The sequence below is a fragment of the Hoplias malabaricus genome, chromosome 2 (assembly GCF_029633855.1).
Source record: "Hoplias malabaricus isolate fHopMal1 chromosome 2, fHopMal1.hap1, whole genome shotgun sequence".
Classification (NCBI taxonomy): domain Eukaryota; kingdom Metazoa; phylum Chordata; class Actinopteri; order Characiformes; family Erythrinidae; genus Hoplias; species Hoplias malabaricus.
The window spans coordinates 69,087,170-69,113,291 of record NC_089801.1 but is presented as its reverse complement, the minus strand read 5'-3'; the positions used below and the strand labels follow the sequence as shown (position 1 = coordinate 69,113,291).

The window sequence follows — 26,122 nt, the reverse complement described above, 5'->3', positions numbered from 1 at the left end:
TCCTTACTACTGGGGAAATCCTGTGCTTTTGATCATGAACAGTAGTCAAGGCTGCCTTTAGTTTACCATTAATCTGCAGAGTCACTCAGAGTCATCAAAGATCGCTAAAGGAAAACCGACAAGCCACAATCACCAACATGCAACAAAGTCCCTGGCACTGATCACATCCTTGTTGCTGATGCGGTTAATGCGTCTGTATGGGAAATTCTCTCCTATGTCTATATGGTTCATTCATTACTCATTAATGGCTCAAAGGGTTTAACAGGCATCTTATCTACACTTTAAAAAGTGAAGGTTTGTGGATGAAAACGATGCATTCAAAGCTGTACAGAATTCCTTACATTAACACAATGACAAACATTTACTGATGGGCAATGGAAGGGTACACGATATAAACTTTTTATGACAGCTCAAAGCAAAGTCAACTTTATTGTCATTCCTAGCCTTGTGTTGATTAAGGAACAAATCATGCTTACACCAGGGCTTGGAGCTACATTTAGCACAGAATGGCTTAAAATCCCTCTGACCACTGTGCAGGACTTGTATATGTCATTCCCAAGACGAATTGGCGCTGTATTGGCCGCTAAAGGAGGCCCTACACCATACTAATACATTATTGTGGTTTCAGTTTCATTGTCCAATTCCCTGTAGGTCTACTGCAGTGATTATAGATGTGCATGATCAATATCTTGATAAGGTTAGCTGTCTGTAGCAGTTTAAAATATCCAGTAAATATTAGTGAGTGCAGTATCATGCATATGACTTCAGCAGCATGGCTGCCTGTGATGCTAAATTCTCTTGGCCATGATTCATATCATTCATACAGACGGGAAGAGTGTAGAGAGTCCATGTTAGAGGAAGGCAGCACGTCCTTTTATACCATCTACATTGTGTAGATCCAGTGATGTGCTATGCAGTCTTTACCACTGGTGGCAATGTTATCCTGTCTGAGTTTCTGTACCTGAGTGATGCTACATGTGAGGATTCTTCACTAAGAAAGAGGTGTATGGAGACTGGATGCCACGTCCACAGTTGGACCACTGATGTCCAGAAGATAATACAGTACCAGTGTCCTCCTGAAGAACACAATCACCTTTCTCTTGGTGACATTCAAAGAGAGATTGTTGTCCGTACACCACAACTTCACCTGTTTCACCTCGTCCCTGTAGACTCTGTCATTGCTGGTGGAAATGAGCCCCACAGCAGTTGTATAATCAGCCAACTTGATAATATATTTGCTATGATGTTTGGCAACATAGTCTTGGGTGAGCAGAGTGTACAGCAGGGAACACAGTACACAGCCCTGGGGAGCTGCAGTGCTCAGAGTGATGGAGCAGCACATCCTGTTCTGAATCCCAACTGCTTGAGGCTTGTTGCTCAGGAAGTGGAAAACTCAGCAGCAGAGTGAAGAGTTTAGACTGGAGTGAATGGAGTTTATTAACCTTGATGGGTTTGAATGCTGAACTGTGGATTGTGACATATGTGTCCTTATTGCTTAAGTGTGATAAAACCAGGTGAATGGTGGTTATGGAGTCCTCGGTGGAATGGTTTTGTTTGGAGGTGAGCTGGTGGGGGTCCAGGGTTAATGGCATAAACCTACTTCCAAGTTTAAAGAAGGCTATTTCTACAAGTTTCTCTTGTTGTGAAAATTGCTTTGTTGGAATTAGCCTTTATAAGTGTTTATGTAACTAATCAGGGTTTGTAGGGTGACCTACCGTTTAGAGAAGTGGGCTTGGGACAGGAAAGTTGGTGGTTCAATCCTCATAACCAGTAGTAATAGACTTTACATGACTATGGAAATTATGTACACATGTGAATATAGTATGTAAATATAACCCAGTAAACAAGGAACGTCCCTGGACGTTCAAAATAGGTCTAAAAGTAGTCTGTCCGTCAAGAACATATTTTAAACGTCAATGGACGTCCAAAATCCATCTTAATAAGTTAGTTATCAAGTGGTGACCAATCGATAACGTCAGTGGACGTCCAAAATGCGTTTTATACAAGTAATTTATTTCGGGATCAATTAATAACGTCAATGGACGTCCAAAATACGTCTAATAGTCGTCTTATCAATGTCTGTGTTTGGACGTCTTTTCAACTTTCATTTTCAACCTTAAGAGAACGTTGATTAGACGGCAGTCATTACGTTATTTCAACGTTGAATCAACGACTAAATGTTTACTGGGAACACATACTATGAAAGCAGTTATAGTCCCCTGAAGGAGCCATCAATCCATCATCCAGAGTCAAATTGTCTGTACACAGATCCTTTTAAGATAAGATAAGATCATTAAACTGGGTAGAACCTCTAATAAAACTAGTTAGCGAATGCAGTTTTTACAGGACAAATGTAACTGTGTGTATGAGGTTTTCCAGGTAAACACAGATGTATGTCACTTTTAAGTCTATGCTCTGTGGTTTACACAATGCCTTTAATTTTATGTTTTAACCTAACCCACTCTGTGCTCCCCCTCAGTCTCACAGCGGATCACAGAGAGACCATCACCACGGCGATCACTGAGTGACAGTGAAGATGATGACCTGCCTAACGTCACACTGGACAGTGTGAATGAGACCGGCTCCACTGCCCTGACCATTGCCCGCGCTGTGCAGGAGTGAGTCACACACCCAGGCACTCACACACATAATTATTAGATTGTGAATTAGGGCTGGATGATATGGTGAAAATTTATATCACGTGGTATTTCATCATTTTGGTCTATACAGCATAATTCTGATCTCGATATTAACAAAATAATAGCCGTAGAATTACAGACAAACAAGAAATCTCTTGGCTTCATAAAAATACATTTTTTTAAACAAACTTCAATGAATGAATGGCAGCACCGTCCTGTAATGACCATCAGCCAGTGACAGATGCTGTAAATAATGTACTTTGACATAATAAATATATATATATTGTTATTGAAACATTTCATATTGTGATATACACTGAAACTGAATTATTGTCCAGCTCTATTTGCACTTATTGTCCATTTCATTTGCACTGTGCTCAATAAAAGACCAAGGAGGGATGTTTCCTTACTTTTAAAATGTGCTTTTCCCACATAAACCAATAAACACTGTGCACCAGTGTGCAACACAAAATAGTTTATTAATATAATCAAATTATAGAATCAACCTAAATATTAGAGCCACATGTAGATCTCAAACTAAACATGAATAGGATACGACGCATGACACAATACTGCTGATACATTCCAAGGTGACAAAATGAGCCCCCACTGTGAGTGCATGTGTGTCATTGTTATGTTGGCTCTCTGGGGTTCCTCTGCCTTGCTTTTGTCTCTGGGTTTGATAGAATTTCATGGAGACACTCTTTCTGTCAGCATGAATTCATCATCATTATAAATGGGCTTCTCACAGTATGTGAAGGAATGGCGGATGAGCAGGTGTGTGTGTGTGTGTGTGGGTGTGGAGAGAGGGAGAGAGAGAGAGAGAGAGAGAGAGAGAGAGAGAGAGAGAGAGAGAGAGAGAGAGAGAAAGAGAGGAAAGGGGAAGCTCATTAATAAAGGAATTCTCCCTGGAGCTGGGGTGGGTGACAGGGCCTCCTCCATATTCAGCATGCCCAGAGGGGGAAGCTGGTAGCAGGGCTGGGATGAGACAGGTGTGTGTGTGTGTGTGTGTGTGTGATTGAGTGAGACAGAGAGAGAGAGAGAGAGAGAGAGAGAGAGAGAGAGAGAGAGAGAGAGAGAGAGTAGATGGTGCCTGGAACCCTGTGGGCAGCACCAGCTGATGAGTTGACCACAGGGAAGAGGGAGCTGGCTAGTGTTCAGCAGCACTGTTTGGCAAAGCCTGAAGGCGACAGTGTGTTACTAAGTGTGGTGGTGTGGTACAGGACAAGTCAAGCATGCATACATGACTGTTCAAAACTCTGGGGACATTTTCACTTCTCCGTGAATTAAATATTGCTCAATGTTGCTAAAAAAAATAGGAAATAAATCCCAGCAAAACTTCTGTTAGCTCGATATAAACCATTTGAATTAGCTAGCATTGCTAACATGCTTGATGTTCGTCAATATAAGTAAGCAGGTGGTGTCACAAATATCACAAATTGCATGTTTGAAATTGTTGTTTTTCTCAACGTAAACCCAGACCGTCTGGTAAATGTTAAAGCAGTACTTTAGCAGAAGCTAACTATGGACAACATGAACAACTAAACTATCACAACCCTTCCTTTTGGTGTCCCTTTTAAAGATCTACTATCAATACTGAATGTTGATATCTGATGCTAACTTACAAAATATGTAATCAAATGTCTCAAGTAAAATGACAAAAGTGGGTGGCTAACTGGCTAGCAGATGTTACCCTTATGGTTCAGAAATCACTTTGTTGTTGTCTGCTACGTCTATGGCTAATGTTCTTAAATTACACTACTTAAGGAGCTAGCTAGTTTGTGAGACACTATTGGCTAGTTAACCAAATAGGTTTTCGCAGCTATCAGTTCACTAGGTTTGGAGAAAGTTGATGATTGGCAGAACGGCAAGTAGGTAAGCATTTTTGCACAGATTAGTCCAAGCTTGGGCCTTGACATTTGTGTTATTTACTACTTGTAGTGTCTGGGGCAGTCAGGAAGTTTTATCTGAAAAATTTATTTTATTCTAAGAAGCTAAAGGGTGAAATTCTAACAGTACAAATATGTTCTGGTTTTTAACCTGTATGATATGTTGTTGTGAATCAACAAAAAGCATGTTCATTTACTGAAAATATATTTAACAGCTAATTATCCCCACTTCTTTAATAGTGTGTGTATTCACAAAAACAGAGAGAGCAGTTTCATGGAGATAACTACTGCTGTGTCTGTAGACGGGTCAGAGCAATGGAACTCACTGTGCTTTAAAAGAATTTTCACTCAGGTCTCTAAGGGAGTGCACTTTAGGTCAGTTATGTTGTGGGACACAGGTGCACAAGGCAAAGCTGTTCATGTTATGTACTGAAAGTGTTTCTGTCTGAGCTCAGAGCAGCCAAAAGAGCTAGACTTCATTGTATTCTTCATCAACGTATCTCTGTAGGCTGATGTGTGATCAGTCACACTGCCTTGCACGTCCTCACCATCGGAAAGCCCCTCCGAGTGGCTCCAGCGGGAAAAATACAAACAAAAGACGGAACAAAATGACCAACACCGCTGCTTTTAGCCCTCAGTCAGCTGCAGTTTCCCTCTCTCAATACTGAGGTACAGCCACCATGAAAATATTAAGCCTGCATTGTCAAACCTAATATTAGACCACTATCTTCAGTCTTACTTTCCTTTGTAATAAGCTGCATCCCAATTATGCACTTATTAATTCCCCAGTAAACAAGGAACGTCCCTGGATGTTCAAAATATGTCTAAAAGTAGTCTGTTCGTCAAGGACATATTTTAAACGTCAATGGACGTCCAAAATCCATCTTAATGAGTTGGTTAAGTGGTGACCAATCGATAACGTCAGTGGACGTCCAAAACGCGTTTTATACAAGTAATTTATTTCGGGACCAATTAATAACGTCAATGGACGTCCAAAATACGTCTAATAATCGTCTTTTCAATGTCTGTGTTTGAACGTCTTTTCAACTTTCATTTTCAACCTTAAGAGAACGTTGATTAGACGGCAGTCATTACGTTATTTCAACGTTGAATCAACGGCTAATTGTTTACTGGGTCTAGCTATTCCCTGAGTGTATTATATAGAAAGCAACTGTCCACGTTGAGTATACTAAAAAAAATCTATAGCACATACCTAGAACTTACTGATTTTTGAGTGTGTTAATGAATCTATTCCAGTGGGAAACAGAAAGGGAGGAGCTTCTTCCCTCTGGAAAATTTTCTAAATAGTGCCCTACATAGTGTCCTAAATAGTGCCCTACTCCTTACATAGTGCACTTTAAATATTATTAAACTAATATTACAACATTACAGACTGGGCACTTCATGTTCAACAGAGGGGCATGCAGCTTATATCACACATAAATGCTTTTATTATTTGACATACAATGCACAATTGTACTGCAGAAAACTGTTATGACCTACACTGTGCACTACGTAGTGTGGAGGAAGAGGAGGAGTTTAGGCCTTTGAAAAAAAAGTCAAAGTTGCAGCTGCAGCTTGGTATAACATGTGTTGTCTTAGCCACAGTTCCTCACATACATGTAGAATATTAACTTTCTGTGTACTAGCCAGCAGACATCACATTTTAAGGCTTGTACATCTGAAAATGGTTCTCACCATGCATCCTAGTTTTTATGAACAAAGTCAAGAAAATATTATGGTTCATCCATAATCATCCATTTTAGCCAGTGACTTTGTCAGCTTGGAAATGTTTTCATGGATGAATACCTGTATGAGACTTTTTTTTTTTTTTTTTGAACTAAGACTTTTTTGTAGCAACATGTAAACACATCATAGGTGGCAAGATTGGTGGCAGTGATTTCACTGCCTCCAAGCACCATCTGGGGGCCGGGGTTCTGTGGCATCTAGTGTAGTATGCCAGGTGGCCAGGTTGACTGTGTTTTTATTGGTTGTTTTTCTGTGGCAACCTCTCATCAACATATACAAACAACATAACTATATATTATAATTAAAAACTATGATAATGTTTCTCATTTAGCTGCATGGGAGTTTGCCAATGCTCTGTAAATCATGTCCAACCTAGCAACAGTAGCTATGAAAGAAAACATCAGAGAATGGGAAAGACATACATGGACAGGTCAGAAGTGGATATTGACACACTGGCTGATGATTCTGGAGTTTGCTCTTTGCTCAGAATCTGTTTTGAGAGAGAAGTTATGAGTGTTCAGTGGTTCTTTTTTCCCCATCTCCTCTGGGCCCCCAAAAGAGCTACAGTTGCCAAGAGCCACAGGTGACCCCCACCCCCCACCCACCCCTTTTCCACATGTCTCTCTCTCTCTCTCTCTCTCTCTCTCTCTCTCTCTCTCTCTCTCTCTCTCTCTCTCTCTCTCTCTCTTTCTCTTTCTCTGTCTCGCTCTCGAATCCACACACACACACAAATGACGCACCCCTGCGGCCCAAAAGAAACAGGAAGTGGCTCTGTGGGGGGTGAGAACCCACTCCCAAACATCTCCAACATAAGCCAATGTTCTAAAGGTCCATGGGTTTACTCTGTGTGTGAATATCTGTGTGTGTGTGTGTGTGTGTGTGTGTGTGTGTGTGTGTGTGTGTGTGAATGTTTTCCTGGCAAAACGAGGTTCCTTCATCTTTTTTTTCATGAGGCTGCATTACAGTTTACCTAGCATCAATGGTCAGTTGTTTGACACTGGTTTGTTTTATGTAGATGTTTATGTTTATAAGTAAATACATTCCTTTGCATAATGGGCTTTTATCTAAGTATCCCGGACATCAGACATGCATAATATGATGATGCTGGTGTCCTGTACAACTGCTATTATTCCTATTATTGAGTTTCATCTGCTCATAAAATCTAATGAAATTAATGTTAGAGCAGATAGACCACTAAAATATGAAGGGCAGCGGAAACTAGGACCCTAACTAACCAGCACTGGCTTGGCAAGTTGCAATTAGCTATACGTCACACATAGGAGTATGCTACCCTCTAGTGGCGGTAATAAATATTGTTAGCTTAGGTATAACTACTACATAGCATAGCCGTGAATATTATTGATATTGTGGCACACCCTAGCGGTTACATTCAATTTTGTGTGTGTTTTGTGTAATAAGAAGCTCTTATTAGCAATGTTCTTTACTCTTTTATTAATACTGCTGTTACTACTACTTCTACAAATAATAGTTAAATTATAACATATAAATAAATAAATATAAAATGTAAAAAATTGATATATTTCTTATTATAAGAGCGTCTTTTTGTCAAGTTTAAAAAATATATTTTTAATAACTGTTATGATTGACTCATTCCACAGAAATGCACTGCAGAGTGCCACAGGAGGTCATTCCTACCTGTGGCCATCAAACTCTATAAGTCCTCCCTCAATGTGTGACACTATGCAGTACTTCATACCCAGTTATACTGCTCTGTATACACATGTGCAATAACAATACTAATGTAATTCGTTTTTCTTAATTATGTGTTTATTCTTTGCATAAATAGTTGCAACTGAAATAAGTGCAATTTTATTTTGACTTTTATCTGAGGTGTGTTTCTAAACCAGTTCTGTTTTAGTAACGTTGTGTTTTGTGTGTTGTCATAGCAGCTCCATGTTGCCGTTCAGTATCGACAGCTTGCGAAGGCAGAGGAGGCCTGAGTCTCCTGATTCCAAGAGGAGACGTATCCACCGCTGTGAATTTGAGGGCTGCAGTAAAGTTTACACCAAAAGCTCACACCTGAAGGCACACCGGAGGACTCACACTGGTGAGTTAGACATGAGACTATATCTGAGCCATGTTCACCAGCATGTTACGCCCCAAAAATTATTATTTTAATTTATTATTATTACTATTATTATTATTATTTGCTTGCTGACTACATTTGGATGAACCTAAATGGAAAATTGTACAAATTAGATCTCAAAAACTTGAAAAAAGAAAATCGTGTGTGACGTCATTCACTCTTTTTGTTCTCTCTCAATCAGGTGAGAAGCCATATAAATGCACATGGGACGGCTGCACGTGGAAGTTTGCACGCTCGGACGAGCTCACGCGCCACTACCGCAAACACACGGGTGTCAAGCCCTTCAAATGCGGAGACTGCGAACGCAGCTTCTCACGCTCAGACCACCTCGCACTGCACCGACGGCGCCACGCGCTGGTGTGAGGATAATGGCGGGAAGGATGAACCAATAGAGAGACAGGGCTGGGCTCTGTCAATCTGTAGACTTCTGAAGACCTGTTGTTATTCGTTAGTTGCCGAAATGCCCATATTAAGAATTACATTTCTACACTGTATTTATTTCCGGGAAGTGAATAGAATTTTAGAATTAAATAAATAAATAAATGAAATATCTCTCAGCATGTGGTAAACCACATCTAAACCTGATACCTTTTCTTCTTCCTCTCAGCATTTTCCTCAGTATTGGACTGGATTGTATGATTTATTAAATGGTTTAAATATTTTTTTTATCAATAGGACACCAACCTAGATTTCCTAATGAGGGTATGATGGCAGCTCCCGAATGATTACACGGCTTCAGAGGTCTATGGGAATCCAGGGAAGGGCTGGACCCCTCCTAGCATGAGAGAGAGGTGGTGGGGAAAATGGTGTCTATTCATAAAGTATCTCAGTGTGGGAGTGCTGGTTTGGATCACCTTTCTTTTATCTCCTAAAGATAGGTCTGAAGAGCTGGTCCTGGTCCATTCTCACTCTAAGACACTGTATGCAATGGCGTTGAGGCCAGGTTTAGAATGAAGAAGAAAGTACGAGTATACTTTGCCATCCACTTTATTAGAAACACCTACCTAATACTTCTGATCACTTGCCAATTTTTCACTTATTTGTCATCTAACTTGTGCCTGTGTAAAAGTACAGGTTATTTGTGGTCAGGCACTCTGGATACCATTCGTTATTCTGGTGGTGGGCCACTCTCAGCAGAGTAGTTGCTAGAGGAGGCTCAGCACAAGCCGTCCATCAACAGGGCTAATTTACAAACTGTTAAACATAGGTGTTTCCAATAAAGTAGGCACTGTTAGAAGAGAGGGAATGAGTACAAAATGTTATTGAATACCAGCTCAGAGCATTTACATATCAGCATTTACATGCAAGTTTATTAACGTCGATTTGCCTCTGTCAAGTTCAAGAAGAAGTATTATTAGAGCGAGAGGGCGGCAATTTATTTGAAGATATTTTTTGTCAGTTCTTTCTGACAGCTTTAATGTCAGCTATGGGCTGTGAAATGGAAATGAATGAATAATGAGGTGTTTCCTCACTTTTTTTTTTTCTTTGATTGAAAAACTATTTGGCATTCAATGACCATTTATTGTCAGTTGTGGTTTGCTTGCACATTCCTTTCAGATCTAAAACTTGATGGATTGGATCATCAACAGGGTAAGAGCAGAAGTGAAAGTACAAAGCCATTCACAATCTTTATTTACCTTACAAAAAAAAAAAATAGGTTCTGTTTTCATTCCGCATAACTGCAATATACGGCGACACAATACCACTTTATGATGGACCTTTAAAGGGAAAGTTCACCTAGATTACACGTGACAGGTTAACAGTCTCTTTAAGGCTACACAATTATCTATGTACTGTGTTCTCCAACCAGAGTCGGGTCGAGAGAGAGAGAGAGAGAGAGATCCTTTACATTCAAATTCAATTGCATCATTTGTGCACAAACATAGTGTAGCAGATGTCTGTACATTTTTATAAAAATAATTGATCATGTTGTGTATCTTCTTTCGTGCATTTATGTCATGTATTTGTTCAGTATTTTGCACCCTTTTCAGTATGTGATGTCACAATTTATAGTATTGTACGGGAGGCCTAATGACTGATAATCAGAAGTGGTAACCGTCAACGGGTCACTCCTTTAACCTTTAATCTGTTTTGCAATTATGTATTTGTAAATGATGTTATTGTACACATTTTTATATGACTGTGAATTTATACATAAATATATGTTTAATGGATTGAATGAAGGCATGAATAAAAAGTTTGTATATGGGAAATAATGGTTGGGTTAATTTTACACATGCGCGTGCACGCAGGCGTGTTCCTTCCTGAAACATTCTATAAATGTTCCATAACTAACAATAAACAGCTGTTTTGTTTCTTATAAAAGCATTAAACATGCTTTTTTTAAAGAATATTTTACACGTTTTCCAGTAAAGAGATTAAAGGTTTGACTTGGAAAAGAACCATGTTAAGTCTCTTTGACTGTTCCTGGTTTTATAAAGAACCACTGCCTTTACTAAACCACCCTTGAAGAACCACTTGTAAGCGTTGCTGGAATAATGCCTTACAAACATGGCATAGCTTTTTTTGAATTAATAGTAGAAATATAAACATTAATCAAACAGAAATCACATCTGGGAAACGAAATGTTTATTGAATATTCATTTTTATTTAATCTTCCTGGGTTATAAACTGCTGTTTCAAAACTATTTCAGTGGAACTGATTTATTTAACATAGGATTAGCAAATAAAATGTAGTGTTCAGATAAATAGTACTTTATTCTGAATGCTCTCGTGTCCCCTTACACAGTACAGTATATATTTACCAACGTGCATCACCACATTAAACACACACCAAGCCAATGAAAACACTCATTCATTCATTATCTGTAACCCTTATCCAGTTCAGGGTCGCGGGGGGTCCAGAGCCTACCTGGAATCACTGGGCGCAAGGCGGGAATACACCCTGGAGGGGGCCCAATGAAAAACAGCAGATAAGAAAACACCGATTTGTAGCATATTCTGGCCACTAGATGGCAGTAAATGCATGGCGAACCTTCCCTCACACTCTGAAAAAGAAAAGAGAAACTGGAGTTGCTAGTTCTTTTCTGATCTCAGAGGCCTGTGTTTAGATTTATATATTGACACGAGACCTGATACTGCCCTCTATCATTCCATAACTGCGTGGTATTTATCACTCCTTGATTCAAATGACCCAACACAGATGAAACACAGGTTTAGCCTGAAGCTGTGACATTTGACCCTGAACAAGACTATGAAGAACATGCAGCCAAAATGCTTAGCAGTTTCAGCCACTAGGTCTCTGATCATTAACTGCAACCAGTGCCCTAATATTTTACAAGAAGATACTATTAATTAGTAAAGGGCCGATAGACTGAGATATAAAACCTGACCAAATAGTAGTAAAAGATCAGAGACAGATCATATAATGTTTATTAGGAACATTGATTCCTACTAGAATCTTAAATTGCTTTAGTAACACAACTAGCATTAAAATCTTACCATGACTAAATAGACGGGCCATACTATGCCAGCCACATCCCATGGATATGCATATGGTGCACTTCCAGGCCTGAAGTGAATATTTCATGAAGACTGTTAAGGCTGCAAAATAGACTTTGGACCAAACTGAATTAATGGGTTAAATTAGAACTTCTGACCAACATGGTGAAGAGAAAGAAGAGAAATCTTTTTTTTTTATTCATATCAACTGTATTATGCTATTAATTAATCAGAATTCAGCCCTACACATGACTAAAATCTCATAACAAAAATGTTCCAAATACACGCATTGAAATGAGGAGCTTATCAGCTCTTCAGGTTCGCACATTATTAATTCATTCATTCATTGTCTCAACCGCTTATCCAGTTCAGGGTTGCTGGGCGCAAGGCAGGAACACACCCTGGAGGGGGCGCCAGTCCTTCACAGGGAGAAACACACATTCAAATTCACTCACTCCACACATTTTTGACATCATTAAATGATGGAATTTGACAACAACAGTAGGGCTTAGGGTGCAACTTGGGACTGCTTCTTCATAACATCAGAGTATATCAAGTGTTGCTACAGTTTTGCAATATCAGTTCAACATGGCAGCACCCACAGAAGAAAGCAGGTAGTGTTGGGACCTGGAGGTTGTGGGTTCGAGTCCCGCTCCGGGTGACTGTCTGTGAAGAGTTTGGTGTGTTCTACCTGTGTCTGCGTGGGTTTTCTCCAGGTGACTGTCTGTGAGGAGTGTGCTGTGTTCTCCCTGTGTCTGTGTGGGTTTCCTCCGGGTGACTGTCTGTGAGGAGTGTGGTGTGTTCTCCCTGTGTCTGCGTGAGCTTCCTCCGAGTGACTGTCTGTGAGGAGTGTGGTGTGTTCTCCCTGTGTCTGTGTGGGTTTCCTCTGGGTGACTGTTTGTGAGGAGTGTGGTGTGTTCTCCCTGTGTCTGTGTGGGTTTCCTCTGGGTGACTGTCTGTGAGGAGTGTGGTGTGTTCTTCCTGTGTCTGCGTGAGCTTCCTCCGGGTGCTCCAGTTTCCTCCCACGGTCCAAAAACACACATTGGTAGGTGGATTGGCGATTCAAATGTGTCCATAGGTGTGAGTGAATGTGTGAGTGTGTGTATTGTCCTGTGAAAGACTGGCACCCCCTCCAGGGTTTGTTCCTGCCTTGCGCCCAGTGATTCCAGGTAGGCTCTGGACCCACCACGACCCTGAACTGGATAAGGGTTACAGATAATGAATGAATTAATTAATATTGGGAGTTGGGGGTCCTAGTAATCTATGCTTGCTGTTCCTTAAGAATGGATGGTTCTAAAGGTTTTTGAGAAAATTTCCACAGTTTGTAAACAGTCAAATCTTTGTTTTATTTGGCAGTTGAGTGACAGGTAAATCTAAGAGATTATGCCACAGATTTTGATGGAAAACACTTTCAAATTGTGGGTTTTTATAATAATAACAATGGCTATTGCGTATTACAGCTAATTATACAGAGTATTACCTAATGTCTTTACTTGATCTGGCCTTGGAAACTAACCACACACTTTTGTGCATTGAGAGAAGAGTTAGAGAGAGAGCGAGAGTGTTTGTGTGGGTTGGAAATAGATCCTGCATGTCTCAATCGGTCGCCTCTCTCTGATCCGGTGAACAGAAGGAGATGAGGAACACCTTATGAAAATATTGTTCCTCTGTCAGTACAAACAGCGCGCAGCACTGTTGTTCCTCTCGCCGCTTGCTCACAATCCAAACAAAAGAATCTCTGTCATAACACAACCCCTGAACCACAGAACCCAGCGCACAGAGAAAACACACTGCTGTCAGAGAGAGAGAGAGGGAAAGAGAGGAACATAGAGCAATACAGATAAAGAATTGAAAGGAACAGAGAAGAGATTGTGAAAGTACAAAAACGTAACAAAGAGAGGGAGAATGAGAGGCCAAAGAATGATGGAGTAAAGAGAGTTAAAAAGGCACAGGAGAAAGAGTAAAATACTACTCAAAAAAGCAACAATAAAAGTATAGCAAAAAGGAGACAGACTATTTTAGTTGGCATGGTGCTGCTGTATTCTTGTGCTCTTGCTTTCTCCTCCTGTCTCACACTCTTAATCTCTTTAGAAAAGCTCAGCGTTTGGGTGTTGACTGATGAGTGAGACGCTACTGAGAACTTGGGGTTTGTTTAAGAGAGTTCTAACAAGTGCTGAAAGATCATTTGTCTCAAAAAAAGAAAGCCTGATATATGGACACCTGTGTATAATTCCAAGTACTAAAAAAAATTCTAAACTAGGCAGAGTGTGGAAGAACACATGCTCATGATCTCTTTACATAGGCCCTACAGTGGCCATTTTAGCAGAAATGAGATTGAGCTCATGTTAGCTCTCTGTATGTGAAATGTGCCCCTAGGATGAGCTGCTAGGGAGCAATGAGGGGTATAATCTGTAAAGGTAAAATAGACAAAAAAGCCTTTGTCAAACGTGGTCTAATTTATTTTAACCACAAAATAGAACAGTGATAAAACTAGAAAACATTTTTACATTCATGGCATCTTGAGTCTACTTTTCATGAATAAATATCCCAAAGAACTGTTATATGGACAGCTTTGGGAACATTTGTTGCTATATCTCAGCTGCAAAGAGATTGATTCATATAATGTAGGACTTATTTATTATACACAACCTATTAATTAGACCATTTCTAAGATGAAAAAAAGCACGATTCTCTTGACAGACCTCTCTAATTGCTTTGAAACTCGGCAAGTGATGTTGCTATGGGAATACAACAATTTGACCAGAAACATTTCCTGCTTGAAACTGTTCAACGTCACAAAATATCCACTGTACATTTTAACTTGCAATAATTTGTGCCCACGCAGAAGCATCTGTCGCAACACTTCCAGAATCCTCAGAGCATCCTCGGGGCATTAGGAGATGCGCCAGTTGTGCAAAAAAGCTGTGTTATGCTGGGCCTACACTCTGAACAGACTCCACGAAGTCTATGTTGTGCTTTAGTCACAATTACACTGGGGCCATTACTGCCACATTACGCCCAGTGGTTCAAAGGCAGAGCTGATAATTGCAGAGGTGTGCTTTTTATAACTCTATAGTGAATCACTTGACTTGCTGGGTTAGCTTGTAGAGTTACTGCAAGAATGGACATGAGAGAGAGAGAGAGAGAGAGAGAGAAAGAGAGAGAGAGAGAGAGAGAGAGAGAGAGAGAGAGAGAGTAGGGGTAAATGTTTGGCTGGGTAGGTTTTGTTTGAAGGAACATGGTGCCTCAATAGGAATGTTTTTGAAGTCTTCGTTATGTCATACATGATGAATCATACCTAAGAGATTCCTACCACCTGACCATTCTTAATTCTGAAGACACACTCCTGTGGAAGATTCCTAGAAGGATCTCTTTCACTGGTATGTGGCCAAAAGTGTGCTGATTCCTGCTCATCCAATATTTCCTTCCTGCTACTGTAACAGGCTCTATTATTCTGGGAAGTTCTTACAGTAGCAGTTGGAAAAAGGAGTTGATGAAACTCAGGCATAAGTGCATTACTGAGGTCAGGAACTGATGGTTGTTGATTAGTTCTGGGTCACTACACCACTGTAACATACCTCCTGAGAATGCAGCTCCACTGCTCCAAGGGTGTCTCCAAAGCTTCACATATATTGTATGTGACGATGTACTGACTGCTGACATGGATGACATGACTCCCGGAGGAAACCCACACGGACACAGGGAGAACACACCACACTCCTCACAGACAGTCACCCGGAGGAAACCCACGCAGACACAGGGAGAACACACCACACTCCTCACAGACAGTCACCCGGAGGAAACCCACGTGGACACAGGGAGAACACACCACACTCCTCACAGACAGTCACCCGGAGGAAACCCACACAGACACAGAGAGAACACATCACACTCCTCACAGACAGTCACCCGGAGGAAACCCACGCAGACACAGGGAGAACACATCACACTCCTCACAGACAGTCACCTGGAGCGGGAATCCAACCCACAACCTCCAGGTCCCTGTAGCTGTGTGACTGCGACACCTACCTGCTGCACAACCATGATCAGTATCAGGTCAAATACGTGAAGTGATTTACAATAGTTTATGGCTACTGTTACAGTTCCAGATGGAGCACATATGTTTCATTGCCACTGCTTGTTATATAAAGACCCCGAGGATCAAGCACATCTGTATTTATTCATGTGTCTCTTTTGTCCAGTTTGGACAGAAACGTTGATGGACAGGAAAACATCTTTGATTTCAGAATTTGTCAGGTTTACATTTCAAATGAAGTATACTTCATAAGAAAATATGGTCTGTGTCTGGTGCTGCATTCTTCCATACAAAATATAATAAATATTGTGCCAGATTGTTACCAGGATAGTTCGAGTGTCCAAAACCTTAGTACTTAGTCACAGTTAGTAACTGTAAAGCTCTCAGGTTATATAGCATTTTGCAGGAAGAATTAAACGTGTGCAAACACTGGATGCTGCTCTATCCCACAATTTCATCATGGGAGTGAGGTTTCTGCTGACCAGCTTCTGTGGGTTACCCTCTTAATAATTTAAAGGGTTTTAAAAACACTGCAAGACATGTAGCACCACAATGTTGCAGAGTGTGTTCAAAATGTTATTCAAAGTAATATTACAAATTAGTACTACATTTGTCTGGAGAATAATATGAACTTCAGTAACAAAAAATGGTGCTTTTCCACTGCATGGAACCTACACGACTCTTCTCAACTCGGCACGGCACTTTCGCTTATCCACTGGCAAAATTCTGTAGAGGATTGTGACTGGATTGTGATTGCTTTTCAATTGTGGCACGAATACAGCTCTCAGCTAAAATGCAATCCCTGCTTTGCATTTTGCTTTGGCACGTTCACAGTGCCTCACAGTGCCAACATGAGTAAACAGAGCCTAACTTTTCCGCCGCAGTTGTTGCGGTATTCAAAAAGCCAGCGATTCCTGTTAGAGATGGGGTTTTGTGATGTCACCGGCTCCATTTCGTGGGAGAGCTCTGCCAGTGGAAAAGCAACAAGCTTTAGGCGTGCTGAGCCAAGCCGAGCCATGTAGAGCCGGACCCATGCAGTGGAAAAGCACTAGTGGTCTCTCTCTCTCTCTCTCTCTCTCTCTCTCTCTCTCTCTCTCTCTCTCTCTCTCTCTCTCTCTCTCTCTCTCTCTCTCTCTCCTACACAAATATGCATGAACACACACTCACACACACACACCCCAACGGTCTTGTGTGGGGGTACCTGTTGGTGATGGTATCTCCTGGGTAAACACAACAGGATCTTACACACCCATGCCATCGTGTGTGTGTGTGTCATAGCTGACTCATCCTACACCACCAAACACTGAGAATGTTCCACAGCAGTGAGTTACTCCATTCAACTCCAGTTTTCCTCATCAGTGCAACTCACTAAGTTCTATTATAATGCTAAAGCAGAATTATTCAAATAAATGTACTAAGATATATATAAATATAATAACATTTTAAATAAAAGTATTCATTATTTAGGTACTTTAATTAATACAATTAATACAATATTAGATTAATACAATAAATAAAAAAATAAAAACAATCCAACCTTCCAAAATACTGTAAATCGACTGGTGATCAGTTTGTGAAAGCAACACTAGCTGATGAGAAAGAACATTTCAGATGTGATTTGGAGCTAAACCAATCAATTAGTTTCCTTTGGAGTAAAGCCACACAGGAAACACTTGATCCCTTTTCATAAATGCCATGTGAATGAGACACAAGGAATATCTTTTAAATGAGTAAGGAACCTGCAAACAGTGTTAAACTTCTGTACAAACTAGACATTTTCCCATAATCACAAGTGCGAATGATACTTTTACTCTTTTCCCTTTTAAAATGTTACAGCCAAATTCCAGATCAATGAATAGTTTTAATTAAATCTGAGCCATATCCAAAAATAAATCTCATTGACATAATACTCACTGGTCCTGCTGGTTTTGATGCATTACTAACAGTGTTTGCATTTCTGAGGGAAGTGTATCATTTTAGGAACGTTCTTTCTAAAGAAATGTGCTTGTGGGCTTTCAGCAATTCAACCTGTCAAACAAGTGCATGTCTGTGACCCCAACACCTCTAGAAAGATTTGAATGAGATGTTTTTGGTTTTGTGATGAAACAAATACAAGGAAGTAATGAGTCTGGGATTATTAGTCCCTTAAGAAGTAGTCTGACCTGTTACACCAACAGAATTATTCAAATACAGTGGTCTAGATTGTGATTTGTGACTGTTGGAAAGGAGCAAAGGCTGAATCACTTTTATGTACCTGTTTATTTTCATATTCATTGAACTTAATTGAATTTATATGACTTTAAATAGGGCGGCACGGTGGCGCAGCAGGTTAGTGTCGCAGACACACAGCTCCAGGGACCTGGAGGTTGTGGGTTCAATTCCCGCTCCGGGTGACTGTCTGTGAGGAGTGTGATGTGTTCTCCCTGTGTCTGTGTGGGTTTCCTCTGGGTGACTGTCTGTGAGGAGTTGGTGTGTTCTCCCTGTGTCTGCGTGGGTTTCCTCTGGGTGACTGTTTGTGAGGAGTGTGGTGTGTTCTCCCTGTGTCTGCATGGGTTTCCTCTGGGTGCTCCGGTTTCCTCCCACAGTCCAAAAACACATGTTGGTAGGTGGATTGGTGACTCAAAAGTGTCCGTAGGTGTGAGTGTGTGTGTCTGTGTCGCCTTGTGAAGGACTGGCGCCCCCTCCAGGGTGTATTCCCGCCTTGCGCCCAATGATTCCAGGTAGGCTCTGGACCCACCGCAACCCTGAATTGGATAAGCGGTTACAGATAATGAATGAATGAATGACTTTAAATAAAAAGGACATATAGCATCTGTCATGAAATTGCTGATTGTGAATGCACGAGTGAGTGTGTTCCCTAAAGTGCTTCATATATAAAAATAGCTGATGCCTGTTATGATGTACATTACAATTAGGCTGAACTAGTTTTGCGTTGCCAGACTCTACTTGTGGTTGGAGGATCTGTGGCTGAGACTAAAGCTGATCTGATAACATTTTTGTCACATCTTTGGATCGACGTGTACATAGTGTACACGTCGTGTACAACACAGCTGGAATGTAAACTACAGTTACCTTCAATGCATTTTAAAGACAGTGAACTGTTATAAAATTAACAGCTGAGCTATTTTCATACTTCTTTGTGCATGAAACGTACACCTTGCTCGACAATGACAATTGAAAGTTCAGTGTGGAAGTGAGTGACGGCAGCTAAAGCAGACTACATTCTTCAGAAAATGTTTATCCCTCTGTTTTCAGGACTAATGTTAACTTTCCAAATGAACCAACTAAACTATTACAGAAACTGAGAATATTCCAGAAGGGTCTATTAGATCCATACGTGCTGATGGAAGTAATTGACGAACATCTGCAGCTTTTGTAGAACATCATCCCACTCAGATCAGCATGTGTTTGTGTGTGTGTTTGAGATGGAGGCGGAGGTCAAGAGGTCAACAGAATAATGCTGCTGGAGTGTTTTTGTAAAGCTATTGTGTCCAGGGTCTCCAAAGCATCATTAGAAAAGGGAGTTATCAATGTTCTGTTCCATCATCAACACTGAGAAGAATGAAGAATATGAAAGGTTCACAGCTGTGAGTGGAACAGAGAGAGAGAGAGAGAGAGAGAGAGAGAGAGAGAGAGAGAGAGAGAGAGAGAGAAACCACAAGGAAAAAGGAGAAAGAGAACAGGAAAATATGAGCAAGATAATGAGAGCAAAAGGAAAAAGAGGGAAAGGTGAAAGGTGAGAGACCGTAAAAGAGAAACAGCAACAGAACGTGCAAAAATTTAATGAATAAAAGGGGAGTGAACAGAATAAGAGAGTGAGAGTATGAGGAGAGGGAGCAGATATATTGAGGGTTTGACACCTATTTTTGAACTTTTACATCACCTTTACATATGTGTGAGAACATATGTGTGTGTGTATGTGTGTGTGCCCACATGTGTATGGTGTGTTCACATGTGTATTGAAAACAGGGGCCTGGTCAGAGCCTAAGATCCTGGGAAAATGAGAACGGTCAGTGTGCATTAAGAGGTCTCTGGAGGCAACAGTGAGGGGGAAGACCAAATGGACTTTTTCTTGGAAAGTTCCGGAACGGTTGTCCACCCGCACACAACACATATATATGTATGCATGCCATAGGGGAAGAACAAAAAAATCTGGGGGCTTTAAAAATTCAAACAAGCTGTTTTTCTTCCAAAATCCTCCTACACAAGTCCACACATTGTCCTTGGCTCATCAGGGATGAGATGGGGAAATGGAATGTTTTTTCTCTGTGTGTTTGTGTGTGTGTGTGTGTGTGTGTGGGTAGGTGTGTATTTGCACTATTCCATTTTCATTATGAATAAAGAGATGGTTTCTAGCCTTCCAGCATACACGATTTCTAACTTGCCTGATTTAGAGTTACTGCCCGGCTATTTGTCCCTTGCGGCCAGGAGCAAGGAATTCAATCAGAAATCACAAACCCAGACTGAAGTGTTGTCCTGGAGGTACATAGTCCTTTTCACTGACTTATTAATAAATACAATACTTACTCCATTTCCCTCAAACGTAATCAGTCAGTTAAGACACAGTGTTTTTAATTTGTTTATTATTGCACAGTAGCTACAAGACTAATGTAGCCACCAAGAAATGGTTAACAACTCATAAGCATTAAGCAAACTCGTTTTGACATTATTTTTGCTGATTCCGATACTGGTATCAATAAAATAGACACTTTTTCAATATATAAATGTCAAAACCACATTCAGTTATTCATTTAGCCTCAACAAAGACACAATATTTCTGGTACAGACAGCTAACAGTGTCCTAGTTGAAAACAATATAATTTGTTAGTGTAAATACATTTTTATTTTGCCAGTGGAACTATGAACTACAGAACTAAAAGAACAAGGGGAATGTACTTCTGCTAAATATAGTAATCTGTACTGTTTCTTTAAATTAAATAAAACATATTACATAAGTGGGCGGCACGGTGGCGCAGCAGGTAGTGTCGCAGTCACACAGCTCCAGGGACTCCCGCTCCGGGTGACTGTCTGTGAGTAGTTGATGTGTTCTCCCTGTGTCTGCGTGGGTTTCCTCCAGGTGACTGTCTGTGAGGAGTGTGGTGTGTTCTCCCTGTGTCTGCGTGGGTTTCCTCCGGGTGTCTGTCTGTGAGGAGTGTGGTGGGTTCTCCCTGTGTCTGCGTGGGTTTCCTCCGGGTGTCTGTCTGTGAGGAGTGTGGTGTGTTCTCCCTGTGTCTGCGTGGGTTTCCTCCGGGTGTCTGTCTGTGAGGAGTGTGGTGGGTTCTCCCTGTGTCTGCGTGGGTTTCCTCCGGGTGACTGTCTGTGAAGAGTGTGGTGTGTTCTTTCTATGTCCACATGGGTTTCCTATATGAGCTCCAGTTTACTCCAACGGTTCAACACAGGTTGGTAGGTGGACTGGCTACTCAAAAGTGTCCATAGCTGTGAGTGAATGTGTTCTGTCCTGCGATGGAGTGGCGCCCCCTCCAGGGTGTGTTCCTGCCTTGTGCCCTGTGATTCTGTAACCCTGGTAAGCAGTTACAGACAATGAATGAATGAGTTACAGATGATGAATGAATGTATTGCCTTTAGATTTAATTTACTTTTGCACAAATAGGATTTACCAACACATGAGCTCTGCCACACTTTCAGATTTCACTTTCAAGAAGTATTACATACTTCATTAAACTACTGACATATAATTATGTTTAAGTATTTAGGTGACCAAACTTGCTTTTAAAATACACACACACACACACACAAACAATCTTGCTGTCACTTGAGGACAGGGTTCAAGACCTGAGGAGCACTACAAGACACCTTGCAGCTGAAACTATTTTTAAACACTTTGAAGTCTAAAGTTATCTTCCTATTCACTTAACTTAATTATATAATCATATAATGTAGTATGTTTCAATTTGACTTTATTTATTATAAATAATATATTATAGATATATATTTGTGTGTGTGTGTTATCTCTAAGTGAAAAAAGAGAAAAGGCAGTTCATTTGTTATTTACCTATTTTATTTTTCTCTAAGTGAACTTTTGCATTATTACTTATACGAAAATAAAATCCCTACTCTTAATCTTTTATAAGTTGTAGGTGCCACTGGTAATATTCATTCATTCATTGTCTGAAACGGGAGCCTACAAGGAATCACTGGGCGCAAGGCAGGAACACAGCCTGGAGGCGGCACCAGTCCTTCTTCAGGCGACACACACTCACACATTCACTCACACATAAAGTCACCAGTCCACCTACCAATCTGTGTTTTTGGACCGTGGAGGAAACCCAGGCGGACACGGGGAGAACACACCACACTCCTCACAGACAGTCACCCGGAGGAAACCCACGCAGACACAGGGAGAACACACCACAATCCTCACAGACAGTCACCCGGAGGAAACCCACGCAGACACAGGGAGAACACACCACACTCCTCACAGACAGTCACCCGGAGGAAACCCACGCGGACACAGGGAGAACACACCACACTCCTCACCGACAGTCACCCGGAGGAAACCCACGCAGACACAGAGAGAACACACCACACTCCTCACAGACAGTCACCCGGAGGAAACCCACGCAGACACAGGGAGAACACACCACACTCCTCACAGACAGTCACCCGGAGGAAACCCACACAGACACAGAGAGAACACACCACACTCCTCACAGACAGTCACCCGGAGGAAACCCACGCAGACACAGGGAGAACACACCACACTCCTCACAGACAGTCACCTGGAGGAAACCCACGCAGACACAGGGAGAACACACCACACTCCTCACAGACAGTCACCCGGAGGAAACCCACACAGACACAGAGAGAACACACCACACTCCTCACAGACAGTCACCCGGAGGAAACCCACGCAGACACAGGGAGAACACACCACACTCCTCACACACAGTCACCCGGAGCGGGACTTGAACCCACAGCCTCTAGGTCCCTGGAGTTGTGTGACTGCTACACCACCATGTAATAAAAATCAAAATAAACTAAAAAACATAATAATGGTAGAATTATCTGTTATTACTATTGCTGCAAGTTTATTTGACATTTTGGCACAAATGCCAATAATTACTTTTGTGATACATATTGCCGGCGGCACGGTGGTGCAGCAGGTAGTGTCGCAGTCACACAGCTCCAGGGACCTGGAGGTTGTGGGTTCGATTCCCGCTCCGGGTGACTGTCTGTGAGGAGTTGGTGTGTTCTCCCCGTGTCCGCGTGGGTTTCCTCCGGGTGCTCCGGTTTCCTCCCACAGTCCAAAAACACACGTTGGTAGGTGGATTGGCGACTCCAAAGTGTCCGTAGGTGTGAGTGTGTGAGTGAATGTGTCTGTGTTGCCCTGTGAAGGACTGGCGTTCCCTCCAGGGTGTATTCCCGCCTTGCGCCCAATGATTCCAGGTAGGCTCTGGACCCCCCGTGACCCTAAATTGGATAAGCGGTTACAGATAATGGATGGATGGATATATATTGCCCATATATATATATATATATATATATATATATAATTTAAAACATTAATATATACAATATAAATGTATGTTTCACGTTTTTCTATTTGCTAAAGATGAGGGAAAAACCTCCCTTTACCTGTATCCCTAATGTCTGTATATATCAACAATTGAAAAATACATAAATAAATAATTGAAATAAAGGTGTTATATTTTACGTCTATTTTAAGGATATTTAGTCTGACACTGTGAACCCAAAGCCTCCTGGCTTTTTAACTCTCTGCATGTGTTTGTGTGTGTCCTGTGCGTGACAGGTGTGTATATGGTATAAGAAACCATCAGCACTCCTCACAGAAACAGAACAACATCTAAGCCATAGGAAGCCATTTTCCCATTAGTATTAATGACCCATTTTAACTGAGGTTTGGGCTGCAGCCAATCGCCATTTAGCACATGGATGAATATTACGCGTCAATAGCACTTGGCCAGGGCTGACAATGGAGTTAATTTTGTGTTTTGCTTTTGGAAGTGTTCATCATCGTGTTCTAATACTGCATGAACCGCTTCACCCAGCGTGTGCACACACACACACACACACACACACACACACTTTTCTCCTAGCCAACACCTCTACAAAATCACTGACACTTTGTTGACACTTTGGGCCAATTGTGAGAGATCATGACACGCAAACTGACATCCAGCTCAAAAGCTTATATCTCTCTGTCAAGCCGATGTGATATCCTCATTCAACTATTCTAATCTTCAGATAATCCTCTGCAGCTGCTTGTGTTATTCCAACAGTTAGAATTATACAAAAGCTCATAACTTACAATAATTGCTAGGGTTGCTATTTTAATTCGGGCACAATTTGGGAAACGCACAAATCCTCCAGAAACACAAATGTGTTGTAAACCACATTGTGCTTAGACTTTATTGAACAAACAGAATATCCTGGATTATCACATCTCTCATTCTATAGTTGAGGTTTAAAGAAAGAAAAGAAGAATTAACGGCCCATATTTAAGATGTTTCGTGCTTTTTTTTTCTTATTTTCATGTCAGTGTGTGGGCTTATTCACCCCATAATTATTTTTATATTACCATTTTACATGCCATTACTCCATAGGCAATTTTTTAATGTGCTTTTAAGATTCATATCTTTATATATATATATATATATATGAACTCTTTTTCATATAGTCTCGGAGGAACCACTCTGTATTTCGTATCATTTTAGTTCATCATACAAGTAGAGGCTAATACCTCAAAAGTTAGCATTTTGCAAACTGCATGACAAAACCATTATGCGCTTAAACCCTTGTTGAATTGTTAAGTAAATAGATTGGAAATGATTTGTGATTGTATTGAATGCTGTTATTGATAAAAATAGATTAAAACAGCAGTAAGCTTGAAAGTAAATTTGGTCTACATGTTTCCATTTTGTAACAGTGTGCCGTAGAGAGTCAGTCAATACTTTTAAAAGACTACCAAAAAGAAGAATTACCTAAGACAGTTTGAGACATGTGGGTGAATATTCTATGTGATTCTAAATGGTGGGGAATAAGATTACATAACATGCTAGTTATATTAGCCCTGTAGCTAAAGAAAGCTTAAAAAAAACAAACTTTAGAAGACAATACCGCCTCAGTTCATAGATCACATATGGGGAAACAGGGGGAGACCGTCCAAATTTGAATATTTAAACAAACTATTCCTTTAAGAGCAGGAAGGGGGCACCTGGTTTGTCTCCTCTGAAACTTCAGAGTGATTAAGCAAAAATGACCCTTTCACTCTAAACAGCCAATATCTAAGGCAAAGTCATAAATCATAAAGCTGAGCCATAGGCAAGAGCAGGCTAGTGAGTGGGCTGTTTGCAGAGGGAGGGAGCTGCTATAACTATGTACCACATACACTAAAAACTAAATATAAAATACCATTTTTGGATTGGATATATACTTAGATATATAATGGACGTGATTTGTGTGTTCACATGGATATAATATTGTCTTGCGAAAACTTTAGAGGGTCCATAATTAGCCCATAATTGTATTTACAAAATCATTGACTGATAAGTTGGTAACACATTAGTTTTTACTTCGAGCAAAGTACCATTGAAATCAATACAGAGCTATGGTTTAATGGTAGTTAATGGGATACTGGTATAGGGCAAGAGTGAAGTGAGACCCTCCAATCCTAACAAATCTCAGCATATTACCACCACCGACCTGTGATTTGGTTATCAGCAGTGTGTGGAATAAATTGAGCAAGCCTCTTTTTTTTCTGAGACTGAATGGAGGGATTCAGTGTGTAAGGTGTAATGTACACTTTTGCAACTCTTGATCTCTAGTTTTTGATAAGATTGTGGCAGGTTGGACATGACTAATGTAAAGCATGTCCCACTTTACAAACACAACACTTCATGGGGTGGTGAAGTTCTGAAGGAACTTGGTACACATTGGCCATTTGAGAATTAATGTTCTACGCCCTAAACAATGGATCTTCAGGGGTTCTTTAGTAAAAGAAATGGCTCTAATCTGAAAAACCTTGGGCACTCAAAGAATGATTTGAGTGTGTAAAAGGTTCTATAGTTAATTAGTTCTTAATAATGGAAAACATGTAGAAAAAAATCTGTAATAAACATTTTCAGTAAAGAGAAATATCTTGCTTCCAAAATGCAAAAAGCAAAGCTGTAAAAAGATCATTTGATGAGAATCAAAACAGAACAAAAGCAAGTTCAAGTCAAGACAGATCCTAGGACAAACTGAGTCAGAGTCAAAGGTT

At 40.7% G+C, this 26,122-nt stretch overlaps 1 protein-coding gene across 3 annotated transcripts in view; it reads left to right on the top strand.

Moving 5' to 3' along the window:
* klf12a (Kruppel like factor 12a) overlaps positions 1-10,588 on the top strand; it is a 33,289-nt gene extending 22,701 nt beyond the window's left edge. For 2 of the 3 annotated variants that reach the window (XM_066659899.1, XM_066659898.1), the window contains exons 4-6: positions 2,480-2,618; positions 8,185-8,345; positions 8,566-10,588. In XM_066659899.1, the coding sequence (XP_066515996.1) occupies positions 2,480-2,618; positions 8,185-8,345; positions 8,566-8,747 (482 nt within the window). In that variant the 3' untranslated portion in view covers positions 8,748-10,588. The remainder of the gene's footprint in view (positions 1-2,479; positions 2,619-8,184; positions 8,346-8,565) is intronic. The other variant, XM_066659900.1, reaches the window with a different exon arrangement.
* Positions 10,589-26,122: the final 15,534 nt, after the last annotated feature.